The 16060-nt window shown below is 32.3% G+C and overlaps 1 protein-coding gene and 1 non-coding gene across 2 annotated transcripts; one reads left to right on the top strand and one right to left on the bottom strand.

Annotated features, from left to right (window-relative positions):
* The first annotated feature begins 1635 nt into the window (after positions 1-1635).
* Positions 1636-11230, top strand: LOC145275238 (protein RCC2-like). Its single transcript, XM_080127660.1, has 4 exons — positions 1636-1836; positions 2759-2864; positions 4738-4810; positions 6293-11230. The coding sequence occupies exons 1-4, from the start codon at positions 1740-1742 to the stop codon at positions 6464-6466; spliced, it is 450 nt and encodes a 149-aa protein (XP_079983786.1). The 5' UTR covers positions 1636-1739; the 3' UTR covers positions 6467-11230.
* A 2862-nt stretch (positions 11231-14092) lies between these two features.
* Positions 14093-14165, bottom strand: Trnar-acg (transfer RNA arginine (anticodon ACG)). Its single transcript has one exon. It is a non-coding gene; the product is annotated as a tRNA-Arg (tRNA).
* Positions 14166-16060: the final 1895 nt, after the last annotated feature.

The following is a 16060-nucleotide window of genomic DNA, read 5'->3' as shown; positions in this document are numbered from 1 at the left end:
TATATTCAGCTAAAGGTAAAAAACTACAAAAATAAAAACCCACAAAGTTAGTATATTCTTTATTAAGAATGACATAAAATAAACAATGCAAATTATGAATCCCCACCTCAAAAATTCCAAAACATATTCCATTTAAAAAAAAAAAAAATAACAAAGTGGGAGGATGCAACAAACAAAAAAAATGAAATGGTGTTATCGAGGTAGACAAAAGAAGGGCTAAGATGTGGTTGTAATTTGGATGTGATTAATAACGAAAACAGTTTTTTGTTTTTTTTGTGCGGGTGTAATTCAAGTACAACATGATGACTGAACAGTAGAGATATATTTAGTTTTATGATTATATGAACGGTTTGCAAAGTCTAGTGTTTTAAACGTGCAGTTGACAGAAGTGGCCAGTTTGAGACTTGAGGTGAGTCATTAGCTGAACACGGGAAGGCAGACCGTGGCTCAGAAGAGATGGAGAAATGCATTGATTTACTGACTGATAGACACAGTCTTGACAGTAGCTGTAGATATGGACCATAGTGTTTAGAGAGTAGTTTCTCGCGATGGTGTCACACATGCACCCAGAGTGCAATTAATATTCATAGAAAGCATCAGAATGTATGTTGTTTTTTCCTTGCGGTTTCTATCTTTTATATGAATTTGTGAACATGTGGGCACCCCACCAACAGTCGGCAATGCATAAAAGATTATGACACAGCCAGAACAACCACAAGAGAAAAACAAAGGAAAACAAATCCACAACAATGTTGGGGTTGGCCATGTTGTGGGGTGGGGGACTATGTGGTCTCATGATTTTAAATGTGTTGATTTCTCAAAAAATATAGTTTAGTTATAATAAAAAAATGTTTTTATTGAAATTTATGTAAAATTTGAAGCCCCGACATCACCTGAAACCCACCAAAGTCTTTTATATCAAATTTTTCCAGTGAAACGCCCTCAAATAATGTTTCACACAATCACCACTTTAATATTCCAAATTTTTTTTTTTTTTAATAGTCATTTTAAAATATTTTATTGTTGCAGAAATATATTAGCAACAAATTAGGCGCAAGGACATTCAAAGGTGTGCGAAAACTGAGTGTCATTGGTTATCCTTTATTTCTTTATTTATTTATTATATTTTAATTAAATTATTTTTATGACTAGGATATACTTATTCTGCTCTTAACTAGAACAATCAATCACCATAATACCACATTTACGCCTGGGGTCGTCCTACTTAAGATTTCCCAAATCGTTAAAAATTTTATTGAAAATAAATGTGTTTGTATACAATTGTTTAATTGGTGAGAATCGTAGAATAGGGAAGAAAAACAAAGAATAAAAAATTTTTTTAATTAGATCCTCACAGCCCTTTAAAAATAATAGACTGCCCACTGTTTTCCTGTTTGTTTTGAACCGAAAACAAGCAGGTCAATCTCTAAATGTGAGAGAAAAGAAAAGGGGGGGAGGTGGAGAGTGGGTGATGTTCTTCCAAGATGAAGAGGCCAAGAGGCTAAAAATAAAAAATAAAAAACAAAGTGGGGGTCATTCACTAGACTAGACTAGCCGAAAGGCTAAAACCTTTGATGTTCGTGTACAACATTAACAAAATTGTTTGATGTTCGTGTACAACATTAACAAAATTGTTTGAAAATATTCTTTTACAGATTGCACTCGATTCTAAGAAACGCGTTTATACTTGGGGATTTGGCGGTTATGGACGGTTGGGCCATTCTGAACCGAAAGATGAAATGGTACCAAGACAAGTCAAATTCTTTGATGGACCAACCAGAGGAGCCGTTCATATTTTTGCTGGTTCAACTTATTGTCTTGCACTCACTGAATTAGGTAAGTAAAATAAACTGCATTCCATTCAGTTTTTAACAGCAACAAATCTGCCGCCAAGGAACAAATGTTGGATTGATTTTAAGATGGTCAAATCTATCTGCACGTTGAATGATGGTGCTGAATTTTTAAAATGTGACGAAGAGTCTTCTAAAGATGTGCCTATTTCAAACGTAGTCATAATGAAACAATAACAGATCGTTGGACATGTTTAAAATAACAGCATTTCAGTAAGGCTGCAAGCTTTTAGAGATTTTATTCTTTGATTATTTAGCCAATCAAATTATTTCATGTCCATGCAGATACACCAAATTCATAAATGTAGTAATAGGTAGATTAAAAAAAGATAAAATATTTTTCTTTGTTTAATGACCATGCTGATAAAGCAAGCAATTTCACTTGAATTTTATGATTTTTTTTTGTTTTATATTTTGTATCTTTTTATTTATTTATTTTTTTTTTTAGGGTTCTAAACTAGACAATTTGTTTTTTCTTGAGTGTTCCAATTAATTCATAGCCAATATCCACTGTAAATCTGAATATCTTTTTTAATTTAAAGTTAAAATTAACTTTAAATAAAAAAAATATAACTTGAAACAATATACATAGAAGAAACGTCTCTCTGTCTCTCTCTCTCTCTACTAAGTGAGACTTTCATCGAACAGCCAGTCTGTGGAACACAATACGGTGGGGTTGCTTCTGTCTTCAATTCCAATGTAAACAAATCTCTGCCCTCTTAAATAATCCAATTCTGCTCAATCACCATCATCATTATCCTAGTCTCAAGTGAACTTTTGGCTTTGACAGGTGATGACACCCTAGTAAAAAAAAATATATATTTCAGCTTGTATGTAATAAATATTTGTTAGAGACTCGGAAATAATAGAATACAAAGAAATTAATTTGTATTTTTTGTTTTTTTCAGGCAGTTTATTTTTCTGGGGCCAAACAAAATCCACTGGTGAAGCTTCCATGTATCCGAAATTGGTCCAAGATTTATCTGGCTGGAGAGTAAGGAGTGTTGGATGCTGGTATGTAATTTTAAAAAAAAAATTTTTTTTTTTTGGGGGGGGGGTACATGTAGCATAAAAAAATCTACATAAATTTTATAAAGTACTTAAATTTTGAGACATGCCATTCGAATGGGAGTCCGATAGATTATTAGTTTACAACTTAAAGTTTTGAACTTACTATTTTCAAAACAAAGCCGTGGCTTAATAAGTGTTATTCAGACACTTCTCCTTCGGAAACAACAGTTTAGAGATAATACGCTGACTTTAAATGTAGTCATATAGACACAAATGATGCTGAACATTCAGCTTTGCCCAAATTTGGCAGTTATTGTGAAAAACAACAAAAAAAAAGTTATTGTGAAAAACAACAAAAAAAAAGTTATTGTGAAAAACAACAAAAAAAAAGTTATTGTGAAAAACAACAAAAAAATATTCACAAATTTGTTTCAGCCATTTGTAGATTTAAGTTTCATGTGATAGAGAAATTGAAGATATCAAAAATGTTGCATTCATTATTTTACATGAACATATGTGGCTGTTATTTAGAATTCAATTTTATTTAAAAAAATACAGACAAATCTTTGATGTATGTACTTGTCACGCAACAAAGATGTCATATTCTAAAAATCATGTAAATTGATCTTTTTTTTGTTAAGAAAATCAAAGTTTATGATAAAGGAGCCACCTTGTTTTACAGAATGTGTTAAAATTCAAGGGCGGACAATTCAATTTGACTATCGAGATTTACGGACCATACTTTGGCTGCCAAAAATTAATAATCACTAAAAATTGTAAAATGTGATTTTCTTAAAAAAAACAACAACAAATTATTTCATCAGTTTGTGATTTTTGGAAAATTCAGGACAATTCAATACATCATAAAGATTTTTTTTTTTTTTTCTTTTATGTATAATTCTAAATAAGCACCCCATTTTTCAATTATAAACGTTCAAGGTTAATCAAAAGCAATAACTCATTGACAGTTCAGTGCTGTCAGCTGTTTCAATGTGACAAAAAGGAGTTTTTGCATCAATATGTGACAATGGATGAAACTTGGATCCATCACTTGATCCCAGAGTCAAATCAACTGAGTGGACAACAGCAAGTGAAAGCTGTCTAAAGAGACCCGAGATGCAAACATCAGTAGGTAAGGTTTTGGCCACTGCATTCTGGGATGCACAAGGTATTTTTTTCATCAATTATTATCTGTCATGATGAATCTAACATTGTTGCGTTTGAAAGAAAAAAAAATTGACAAAAACACAACCATTAATGAAGAAGAAAGATGTCCTTCCACCAAAATTCCACCACTGTCAAGTTTATTGCATGTGGCAAAACTACATGAATTGTACCCCACATTACTTCTACATTCCACAGATCTGGCCCCCAATGATTGCTGGCTAGAGAGAGAAATAGAAGCATCATAAGATGAATGCTAAAAAATTATATTCACTTGGGTGAGTTAATTGCAAATTACGACTAATTGGAACAATTAAAATGTTTTTTTTTTTTTTTTTTTTTTTTTTCTTCAAGCACAACTCAATCCCCAAACTGAGGAATATGTTTCTTAACTTAGATTTAATGTAATGATAAAGATATAAATCACTATTTCTTTGCATGTAATGCTAAAGGAGGTAATTCAGTATATATTCAGGTAAACAGTAGCAGCAACTGACTGAAGTATTAGTATTGTTTGTGAACAAGATGACCTTTTTTTGTTTTTTTTTTTGTTTCCAAAGTGATTTTATTTGTAAACAATTGCGATACATCGTAAAATGTATGTCATCAAGTTTACACACAAATAAATATTTGTAAGATGGATTTTGTGTATCTTGAATTTCGAATGTTTTGTTGTCGCTATCAATGAGTATTATTCTCTTTCTTATCTCAGTAACAAGAGTATCGTGGTTGCAGCAGATGAAAGTGTCATTAGTTGGGGACCAAGTCCAACTTATGGAGAATTGGTTTGTATTGATTTCATTTTTTGTCTACAGTTTCTATTGAATCTATTTCTCTTTTACAATAATCCTTCCCCTTCCTTGCTGGCGATAAATGAGTGTTTACGCACTATTTGACCTGCGCTATTTTTAAAATACTGTTTTCAAGTTAAATTCAAGGTTTAGGGTATCTTTTTTTTTTTTATTAAATTGTTAAGTAATAGTACATAATAGTTATAAAACACCTTCCCCCTCCGCATGTTAAGAATGTCTTTCTAAACAATAACATTATTTTAGTGCGCAAGTCAAATGGTGCATAAATCTTCCTTTTCTTTCAGTTTTTTTTTTTTTTTTTTTTTTTTTTACCCACACTCAGATTTTTTTTTTTTACCCACACTCAGATTTTTTTTTTTTTACCCACACTCAGATTTTTTTTTTTTTTACCCACACTCAGATTTTTTTTTTTTTTACCCACACTCAGATTTTTTTTTTTTTTACCCACACTCAGATTTTTTTTTTTTTACCCACACTCAGATTTTTTTTTTTTTTACCCACACTCAGATTTTTTTTTTTTTACCCACACTCAGATTTTTTTTTTTTACCCACACTCAGATTTTTTTTTTTTTTACCCACACTCAGATTTTTTTTTTTTTTACCCACACTCAGATTTTTTTTTTCTTATCTTTATCTTTTTTCTTTTTATTTTCTTTTTTATTTTCTGAGGGAAAATATAAAGAAAAGAGAAAAAAACTCTGCTTTTTTTTTTTCCTTTTTTATTTTATATATATTTTTTTTTTCGACTCTGTTCATGTTTCCTATACTTTTTTTTTTTTTTTTTTTTTTCAAATTGAATGCATGCACACGAAAACAAACATGGCGGCCAGTGAAAACAATACAGACTACACTAGATAACAAAAGTCTTAATATCATGAGAACTATTTGTTGGCAACAATTTTAAAAGCAGACCCCGATACCCCTAACAATAAACTTTTAAAAAGTTTTTAGTGGATATTCTGGTGTACACAAAACTTGAAAATTGCCCCCCCCCCCCCCTTTTTTTTTTTTTTTTTTTTTTTTTTTTAAGGGGGTGTGGGGGTGTCCAGGCAAAACCTTTAATGTCTGGTGACAAAAATTGAAGATAACCATAAATATTTCTATATAAAATAATTGGAGAAAAAACAAATTTAAAAAGGCCAACCTGCTTAAAAAAAGTGCTAAATTTGACCTTTCTAAAATGGGTGATTGATTTACTATATAAGCAACGCACCCTCTACAAATACATAAAGATTGACTTTTTTTTTTTTTTTTTTTTTAATCATCTGGTAAATTAGTGTCCGTTTTGATAATAATCTAGTGAAAAAAATTGAAAAGAAAATAGAAAAAATTTGGGTTGGTAGGGGAGGATTACTACTCATACACGTAAATCTTCCTTTAATTTTGCTGTTTTTTTTTTTTTTTTACTGCTTTTATTTTCTTACTGCATCATTTAAAATCTGAATTCTTTTGTAGGGTTATGGTGACCATAAGCCTCATTCCTCCACAGTCCCCCAAGAAGTGAAGACCCTTGATGGCATATACATTCATGGTGTGGCCTGCGGCTACGGCCATTCTCTCTATCTTGCACGAGCAGACACTGAAGCCAACAGAGAAAAACTCGAACGGTTGCCAATCTACACACCTTAAGACATCCCTAACCCACAAACCCGACTCGTTTATCCTTCCACCTGTAATCATTCATTAACCCCAACCTTTTTTCATTTTTTTTTTTTTGTTTTTGCTCATCCTCTCACCAACACTTTTTCTTCCTAACCTTGTAGTTACACTTCAGTGCCTTGTTTAGTAGGAGTCACACCATTCATTCACTCGACCCACCCCCCACATGCATCCAGAGGAATAATAGAACTTTGATTTTTTTTTTTTCCATTTTTTTCCCCCTTTTTTTTTTTTTTTTTTAAATGCATACTTCAGTCTGTAAAAGTCAAGCTTTAAAAAAAAAAAAAAAAAAAAATCAAATATTTCATAATAAAACAAACATGCAATTATTATTTATTTTTATTTTTATTTATTTTTATTTTTTTTTTTTTGTCGGGCTTCATTTTTGTGAAGCTAAATATAAGTTAAAATATATATATATATGTGTGGCCCCCATGTAGTGTATGATCCTGGGGACTTTATATATATATATGTTATTTTTTTTAATTTTTTTTTTTTTTTTTTTTAATAATATCACTGGTTGAACAAGATAAGCTTTAAAAATAACAAATACTAGTGTAGCTACCCTTTATACCAAGATTTGATTTAAAAAATAAAAAAAAACTGATAATAATAAAACCTATAAAAAGAAAAAACAAAATGATAAATAATAGATCTTCTATCAACTTTGGTTATATTTACTTTTCTCTTTTTAAACCAACATATCTTCGGCTGTATATGCTACAAAAAAAAAAAAAAAAAAAATTAAACCTCAAGAGCAAAGGATTAAAAACAACGCCCGTTTCAATTTAAAAAAAAAATATATATATATATATACACACACACTGTGTGCATGAATGCGGATTCTTTTTTCTTGTTAATGCAGACCTGTATATATATATTTTTTTCTAATAACTGTATTCGCTAACAATATTAATTAGTTTTCATAATCATTGTGAGATGACATAATTAGTGCTGGGCCAATTAACTAAATCAGAACTAATTTCTGATTTTCAAAACAATTCGTTTATTTATTACTTTACTGTTTTTTTGTTAAAAATTTCATTCTCTGTTGATGAAATGATAACAATTTATTGATTTTAAAACTAAAATTTATAGATCATAAATAACAAATTTATGTAAAAAAAAAATGTCACCGGAAACAAATGGCCTGGCAAAAATGGCACAAATGAAAAATATAAATGAAAATTTCAGAATAAGTTAATCAAAATCTTGAATGCGATTCAGAAAAGGAAAACATTAATAAGTTTGCCAAATGAAAACAAAAATATAAAAATACATTTTTAAAAGTAGATTAGGAATATCTGCTCTCTCCTCCATGTTTTTTTTTTTTTTTTTTTTTTTTTTTTTTTGCGTGATTCTAGGAATTTAGGATGTAATTAGAAATTGTATTGGAATCGTTCCATCACTCCGTAAATGATAAAGGAGATGTGCTGATTTTTATGAAGTTGAATAGATCAAAAAAGCGGGGTGAAAAAAATACATACAATATCTGGAGCGTATTAACTTCAACTGTATTTTCTGTAAAAGAACAAAGAAATATCACATCTCAAGAATTAAAAAAAAAAAAAAAAAATTTTTTAATCTCTCCTCATAAATCTTGTTTTTTAGCTTGTACGTTAAATTTTCCAGAAATGCGAGTTTGTATCTTGTAGACATGTTTTTTGTTGCATCTTAGAAATTGTGCGACAATTGAATTGTTATTAAATGTTGAATTAAAGAAATTAAACACGTTTAACTCGCGCAGTATATCATTATATATATCAAAATTATTGGTTGAAAAAAAATTTTTAGTAAATTTAATTTTTTTTTATTAATTTGAAGTACGGCATAATCACATTGACACACTGGTTCCCGTTAGATCACTAAAGTTAAGCAATGCCTGCCCAATACTAAAATGGGTGAACATTTTGTAATATCAGGTTCTATATGAGTTCGGAGAGGGATGGATGCTGCCAGACCATTCTTGGCCAAGACGTTGCATGAAATAATGCAGCAACCCCACACCCTTGAAGGGTTAAAGGACTTATCTCATCATCCAATTCGAAATGTGTTTTCAGAATGTAGAAAATGCAGTCAGAAAATTTTTTTTTTTTTTGTATTGAAATGAAGCATGTGTGTATATGCAAACATTGTGTGTGTGTGTGTGTGTGTGTGTGTGTGTGTGTGACTTTTTGTCAGTGTGTAAGCATATGACTGAGTAAAAAAAAATTGATTTTAGCTTTTCCAAGCTCAAAGGAACAAGGGAATTAGAAAATTTGTGGTGGTTTTGCTAAAAAAAAAAAAAAAAAAAAAAATTTTACTGATAAATTTGTGTGTGCATTTATTTTTTATTGACGTTTCACCCCAAACAAGGCACAGAACCACTTAGTCGTGAAGGGCTATTAATTGGGACCAGATTTACAGGGATACTATCTATGAAGTTGGGTAGCAAGATGTCTGTTCACATTACACTTGAAATTCTGCAAGTCAGGGAAACATGGGCCCAGGAAGGAATTCCCAAAGTGCAGCAGTCTGAGGGAAAAGCTGTTAGAGTAGAAGGCTTTACAGCATCTAAGGATCTTTACAATGTAGGGGTGGGATTTTGCTGCTTGTTGGGTTTGTCGAGGGTGTTGTCTTTGAGGGGATACTAGTGCTCGGAGTCCATCAGAGTATTCACTATTGAAATACTTGGATGCCGTGTTTCGGCGATGGGATAAATGCAGTCTATCAGTTCAGGACCTGTTAGGTTGGCGACTCTTTTTTGAACCCTGTCTAGGAGCGAGAGACTAGTGACAGATGCATCAGCTCAGATGTGGCAATAATAATCCATGCATGGGCAAACCATGGCCGTGTAGAGATACAGGATACTCTCGTGTGTGAATAGCCTTTTAGCATGAGAGTCCACCTTCCTTGCGGCATCCTTGGCAATTACCTTTCATGCAGTGTATCATTAGCAATGGCAATCAGTGATTGAGAAGGTTGTTAAAGCAAATAAGCTTAATCTTGGCACCATTGTGTGTGTGTTGCATTTTGTCAGTGTGTAAGCGTATGACGGTTTGAGTAAAGAAATTGATTTTAGCTTTCCCAAGCCCAAAGGACAAGGGAATTGGAAATGCTAAATTGTCTTTTTGACGAAAAATCTGGCCTTCTCTCCAAAATGATTTTGTACACCACCAAAATATTATTTTGAGTGCAAATTTTTTTTTCTTTTCTAAGTTTTTTTTCCCACCCCAATCAAGGCATATTGCCACTTGCAATATAAGAGGCTACTATTTTGGAACATGTCTAATAGGGGACTGTGGAGAGTTGAGCACTTAAACTTCCATAGGTTAGTACAATCGGGAAACAGGGAGGGAATTCCAAAGTCTAGCAATGTTAGGGAAGAAACTATTAGAGCAGAAGACTTTCCGGCATCTAAAGGCCTCAACAGTGAAGGGGGGGATTTTGCTGCTTGTAAAGTTAATTAGGAGTGTGTATGTTAAGAGAGGAAGGGCATAACTGATACGAGTTAATCAGAACACATTTGCATACTTGTAAAGCAGGCACGGGGATGTGACAGAGGTTGGAGCTTGCCCAACAGTGCGGAATCTAAAAGATTTTAGACTCTTTTTTTAATTCTGTCTAAGAGTGAGAAACTAGTGGCAGGTGCTCCAACCTAGATGTGGCAACAATACTCTATGCATGGGTGAACCGTGGCATAAATATGTCGGATATTCTTAGGTGTGAGTAATTTTCTACCACAGTAGAGGAAGTCCACGTTCTTTGCAGCAGCCTTGGCAATGTCCTCAATGTATTTGTTCCAAGTCATGTTGCCTGTGATTATTTAATATACTATATATAATTTTAAATAATATCTGTAAATATTTCTCTGGGGGATAGTGTTTTTTATGAATTTCTGTTTTTGGATATCATTTTTATGTCTTGTCTTATGTGTCTCTGCATATCATTGATTTATTTTTCCTATTTTTCAACAGAAGCTTGTCTCGATTTCAGTTTCTTTTTATCCTCGACTAGTATTCTTGATTTCCTTGTTATATATTTTTTTCTCTTGCTCAGCATTACTTAAACTAGCAAATGTATTTAGCCCCCCCCCCCTTTTTCCCCCCAAAAATCAACCTTTTTGAGTTGTAACATTATTTTTATTATTACCTTTTTTTTTTATTTAATGTTGAAAAAAGAAAAAAAAAAATGAATTACTTGAATTTTCAATTTTTTTTTTCTCTTCCACTATATTTCAGGTTCTTTGAAATATGTCTTTTTATACAACTTTAAATTATCTACATTCAAATATTTTCAGGGTTATACGTGGTGTAAAGTGTATAGCTGTCTTTGATTTGTTTTATTTTTAATATTTTTTTAATTAAAAACATTTTTTTTATATTTCTTATACTTGCTATAACCCTGAAAACACTTTTCTCAAAGCATACGTGAAAATAACATACATATTAATACATTAATATACTTGTACCTATGTTTGGACACAAGTTGTCAATTTCAAAGCTCATTAAAAAAAATGAGATTTTTAATTTGATTTTTGGAAATTAAACAAAGAAAAATTACTTATTTGATCTCACTGACTGCAAAAAAAAAAAAATTAAGATTTTAGCCATTTAAAATTGTTCAAAAATCGAAATCAACAGCTGATGCTAAAATCGTCATTGTTGTTGACTTAAACAGTTTTAAAAAACTTTGCATTTTTTTTTATTTTAATAAATTAAATTGTTACAAATTTAAATAAATTAATTACATTGACTTTTGTTTTTTTATTTATTTAAACTATTTTACATATGACAATTATTTTTACAACAAAACATTTTCTTTAATAAAGATGTTTGTATTGGATTCTTCAGATTACTCTTCTTACCTTGAACGTCATTTTCACGTTTTATTCAATCTAACCTTTCACCTTTTTCAGGTGTATCTTGTCGAACTCCGGAATCTGCATGGAATTTCAAACGGAACCTTTTATTTAATGTGCAGGGGCAGCATGCTCTTGTTTTGTCAGCCATGACAGTAGAAGTCCTAAGTAATTCTGCAATTGTATCATCTGCACTGAAGATTGAACCTTCAACCTGCAGAAGAGTGTAATTTGTAACTGAATTTTACCAAGCACTATATCCACTATGCCATGGTCCGTGCAGATTCCTGAGTTCAACAAGTTACACCTGAAGGAGATCGGAGGTTACATCAACTAAAATGTTGTGCAAATAACACTCAAGATGAGAACATTAGTTCGATTAATCCAAATAATCAAATCATCATCTCAAAAATCCAGAAACATACCAAAAGAAAAAACTCTAACATGAATTATTTCAAGAGAAATATTAAGAATAAATTATACGGAAAGATGGCAAAAAGCAACCACGAAGTTTTCAGTTTTGTTAGAAATATTACCGTTGTTTATCCGTTAAGAAATTTTTTCTTTTTTATTCACTTTAACTTCATTAGGGAAGGCAGTGTCCATTGTCTCAATTCATCCTGTAATCACTCCATAGCTTCTGTTCAATCTCAGGAGACAATGGATACCCTCTGTAAAGGTAGCTGAACATGAAATTGTGAAGCAATCTCCACCCTCATCTGTACTGAATTTTCAATTTCATGTGTCCCACCCAAAGGCAAACTTTTTATTTTTAACATTATTTCTGAATTTGTCTAACTCCTAAGGGGGGGATTTTGCTGCTTGTAAAGTTAATTAGGAGTGTGTATGTTAAGAGAGGAAGGGCATAACTGATACGAGTTAATCAGAACACATTTGCATACTTGTAAAGCAGACACGGGGATGTGACAGAGGTTGGAGCTTGCCCAACAGTGCGGAATCTAAAAGATTTTAGACTCTTTTTTTAATTCTGTCTAAGAGTGAGAAACTAGTGGCAGGTGCTCCAACCTAGATGTGGCAACAATACTCTATGCATGGGTGAACCGTGGCATAAATATGTCGGATATTCTTAGGTGTGAGTAATTTTCTACCACAGTAGAGGAAGTCCACGTTCTTTGCAGCAGCCTTGGCAATGTCCTCAATGTATTTGTTCCAAGTCATGTTGCCTGTGATTATTTAATATACTATATATAATTTTAAATAATATCTGTAAATATTACGGTTGTTTATCCGTTAAGAAATTTTTTCTTTTTTATTCACTTTAACTTCATTAGGGAAGGCAGTGTCCATTGTCTCAATTCATCCTGTAATCACTCCATAGCTTCTGTTCAATCTCAGGAGACAATGGATACCCTCTGTAAAGGTAGCTGAACATGAAATTGTGAAGCAATCCCCACCCTCATCTGTACTGAATTTTCAATTTCATGTGTCCCACCCAAAGGCAAACTTTTTATTTTTAACATTATTTCTGAATTTGTCTAACTCCTTTTTAAAATATTCTACACTGGTTTGACTATTTGTTAAAAAAAAAAAATATATATATATATATATGACTATTAGTCGAAGAAATTAGGTGCTTGTTTGAAATAACAACGAAAAATTGAATTTCAACTAAAAGCAATGTTATCTACTTAATTATCATGTCGAAACTATGAAAAATGATTAGAAAAATTAATTATGAATGAAAATTGCAAGTTTTACTAAAATAATAATCAACAATAGTTCTTATGAAAGCAGGGGAGATAACTGCAGTAATGTCAGATCATGAAAGTAAATGTTTAATATAATAATGTATTAATAAGTTGCTAATGTCAACATGACAATTAAGTAAATAACATTCAATTTGATTTTTCAATTTCCGTTATTCTGAACAAGTACCAAAACTTCAATTGAGTTATTAACCAAATAACCAAGTTTTTGAAATCAGCATTGACTGTAATCGTTCAATTGAGATAATAATTTTTTTTTTTTTTTTTCTTAAAAAAGCTTATTTATATTTGTGATCTTTTAAACCAATGCAGTTCGAATGAAACCATTATGTCATGGTGAAATTAATATAATTTACAAAAAAATGATCCAGCAGAAAAACTATTTCAAGTAGAAATAAAATTTATGGAATTATCAAGTTTTATCATGTTTTTAATACGGAAATGTTATGCAACCAAATTGGTATGATAAATTGACTTAAATTAAGGATGCACAATTTTCAGACAGAAAGTAATTGTAGATAAATTTGTGTTAACAAATCCATCTTTTGTAATTTTTTTAATTTTTCATAATTTTTAGAATTTATAATCATTACGTAATTACGTAATGTTTTCACCTGAAATGCTTTAGTTTAACAGATCATAAATGTAAATTAGCACTAAAAAAATGTTTAAATATTGTATCTATAATCCCGTTATTCTTGCATTCATGTGAGTGTCCTCCATTTTGTCTTGACAAATGAAGAATAATATCCGCCCAATATTTTTACAACATATCAACCATCTGTGCGTGATTTAATGCAAAATGGAATCGTCTAAGATAATTATTTTATACCAGCGGCTGTGCCACGCCAGCACACACAACGCCGAGTCAAACACAAAATCGAGTACATTCAACATCATCTTACCATCAACGCTTACCTTGTGAACTCGGAGTATGGGAAATTCCCATATGCACAAAACAAAGTCACTGAAAAAAACAAAAATACCCTAAGGGTAAGGATAGTGAGTAAATGATGGTTAAAATTATTACGAACTTGCCAGGATTCGAACCTGGAATTTTCTGATCCGTAGTCAGACGTGTTATCCATTGCGCCACAAGTCCTGTCCGTATGCTGAAAGATGTTACCGCGACTGTATACAGACAGTGCTAAATTCCGTTGACATGGGAAGGTAACTTTTTTGAAAATTGCACGAAACGGCCCCAAAACACTTATTTCGGGCTTTTTATGTGATTCGGCGTTGTTCGTTACGAACCATATATAGATAAGGACAATCTAGGGACTCTCACCTTTCAGGGGAAAAAAAAAAAGAATTTTTCAATTCGGTGCATCTGTTCGAAAGTTTTACTGGTGTGTGTATATATATATATATATATATATATATATATATATATATATATATATACACACACACATAAATAAATAAACATTTAGAATTTTATTAATAATATAGATTCTTAGAAAACATTACTCTATGGCATTGGTAATTTCCGCAATAAGATTGAACCTCAGCCGCCGACTTCAAGCATCGACTTTGAGAAAAATCAAATCCAATATGGATGGGGTTGAAGATATTAGGACATGGCATGACTCGTCTCCGACCTCCCGTCTATCCGGTACTGTTGCAAGTCATGTTACCAAATCCTGGACTGCTCAACTACCAGGATCCTGTCTAAAGGCATTATTGTCGATATCCATGGCCTACAAGTGGTCTTGTTTTCTGGGGTTACAGTGCAGGAGACTTACCGTTGTTTATCTGTTAAATAAAATTTTTTCATTCACTTCAGTAGAGAAAAATGTGTCCTTGGGAAGGCAGTGTCAGTCATCTCTATTTACCCTTTAATAATTCAATAGCTTCTGTTCAATCTCAGGAGACAATGGATACCCCCTGTAATTGTGAAGCAAGGGTTTGGCCATATTGAAAGAACAGATGAGAGTTCTTGGGTTTCTACTACACCATCGTCAAATATTGTATGAATTTGAAGATTCTATCGTTGGCATTGGTTTCACCGATATTTTTCTGGTTGAAATTCTTTTTAGAAAGACATTGGGTAATTACAGGAGGGGCCGTGTGAAGAGCACACAAACTCAACTGACTGTGAGTCACGCAGAAAACCAATTCTCACATATTCTGTCCATCTGTTAAAATATATAAATAGACATTCCCAAGACCACATTAGAAAGAACCACTTAATGGAATGGCCAGCCAGCATCCATGTGAAAAGGTTAATCTGTGAACATAAAAAAGGCTAACCCATTGACTAGAAGATCCCATAGCTAGCTATAATTGAGCGCGTGGGGAAAGTACAGCAGCAGCAGCCGAAGGATAGCTGGCTAGCAAAGCTATTAGTAGCAGCAGCATTCGAGCACGTATGCAAATTAGCAAGTGTGTGGTCTTGCATGACAAGAAAAAGACAGCGTGTGGTCGGAGAGAAGAAAAATGCACGTTGAGCGAAATGGACGTGTGAGCCTGTAGTAGCGACGAGTCTTTTTTTTTTTTTACATGGTGGTCACCACTTATCAAGGCTCGAAGGCCACTCGGGGATAAGAGTTATTGCATATACAGTAATCAATGGGATAGTATCGTAGTAATCGTTAGTAATGGAGATTTGATAAAGTGTCTTACTTAAGGGAGCGATTCATCAGGAATTTGTTTATGTTGGACTTGAAGACATCCAAGTTGTAGTCAGGTGGGAAACAGGCAAACAATAGAGAGTTCCACAAGCGTGCACTTGTAAGAAAGAATCTTTGTTTATGGAATCTACGTTTTGATTTTGGCACAGATAAAGAGTGGGGAAAATTATTGACAGTGGTTTCAGCTAAACGGGTGTTTATCGTGAAAGATTGGCGAGGGGGAACCAGGTCTGATACCATAGAGGTCATATCCTTTTTAAACATGGAATGCAGAGGTAGATCAGATATAAATGTACGGAAGTCATCCCAGTCAGACATAGAGTATCGATATACAGTACGGTGGAGAGGTACGTCTGAAGTCTTA

The sequence above is a fragment of the Euprymna scolopes genome, unplaced genomic scaffold (genome assembly GCF_053919585.1).
Source record: "Euprymna scolopes isolate OS-2025 unplaced genomic scaffold, ASM5391958v1 sca685, whole genome shotgun sequence".
NCBI classification, from domain to species: Eukaryota; Metazoa; Mollusca; class Cephalopoda; order Sepiida; family Sepiolidae; genus Euprymna; species Euprymna scolopes.
The sequence above is the reverse complement of the archived record's forward strand: the minus strand, read 5'-3'. Positions and strand labels throughout refer to the sequence as shown.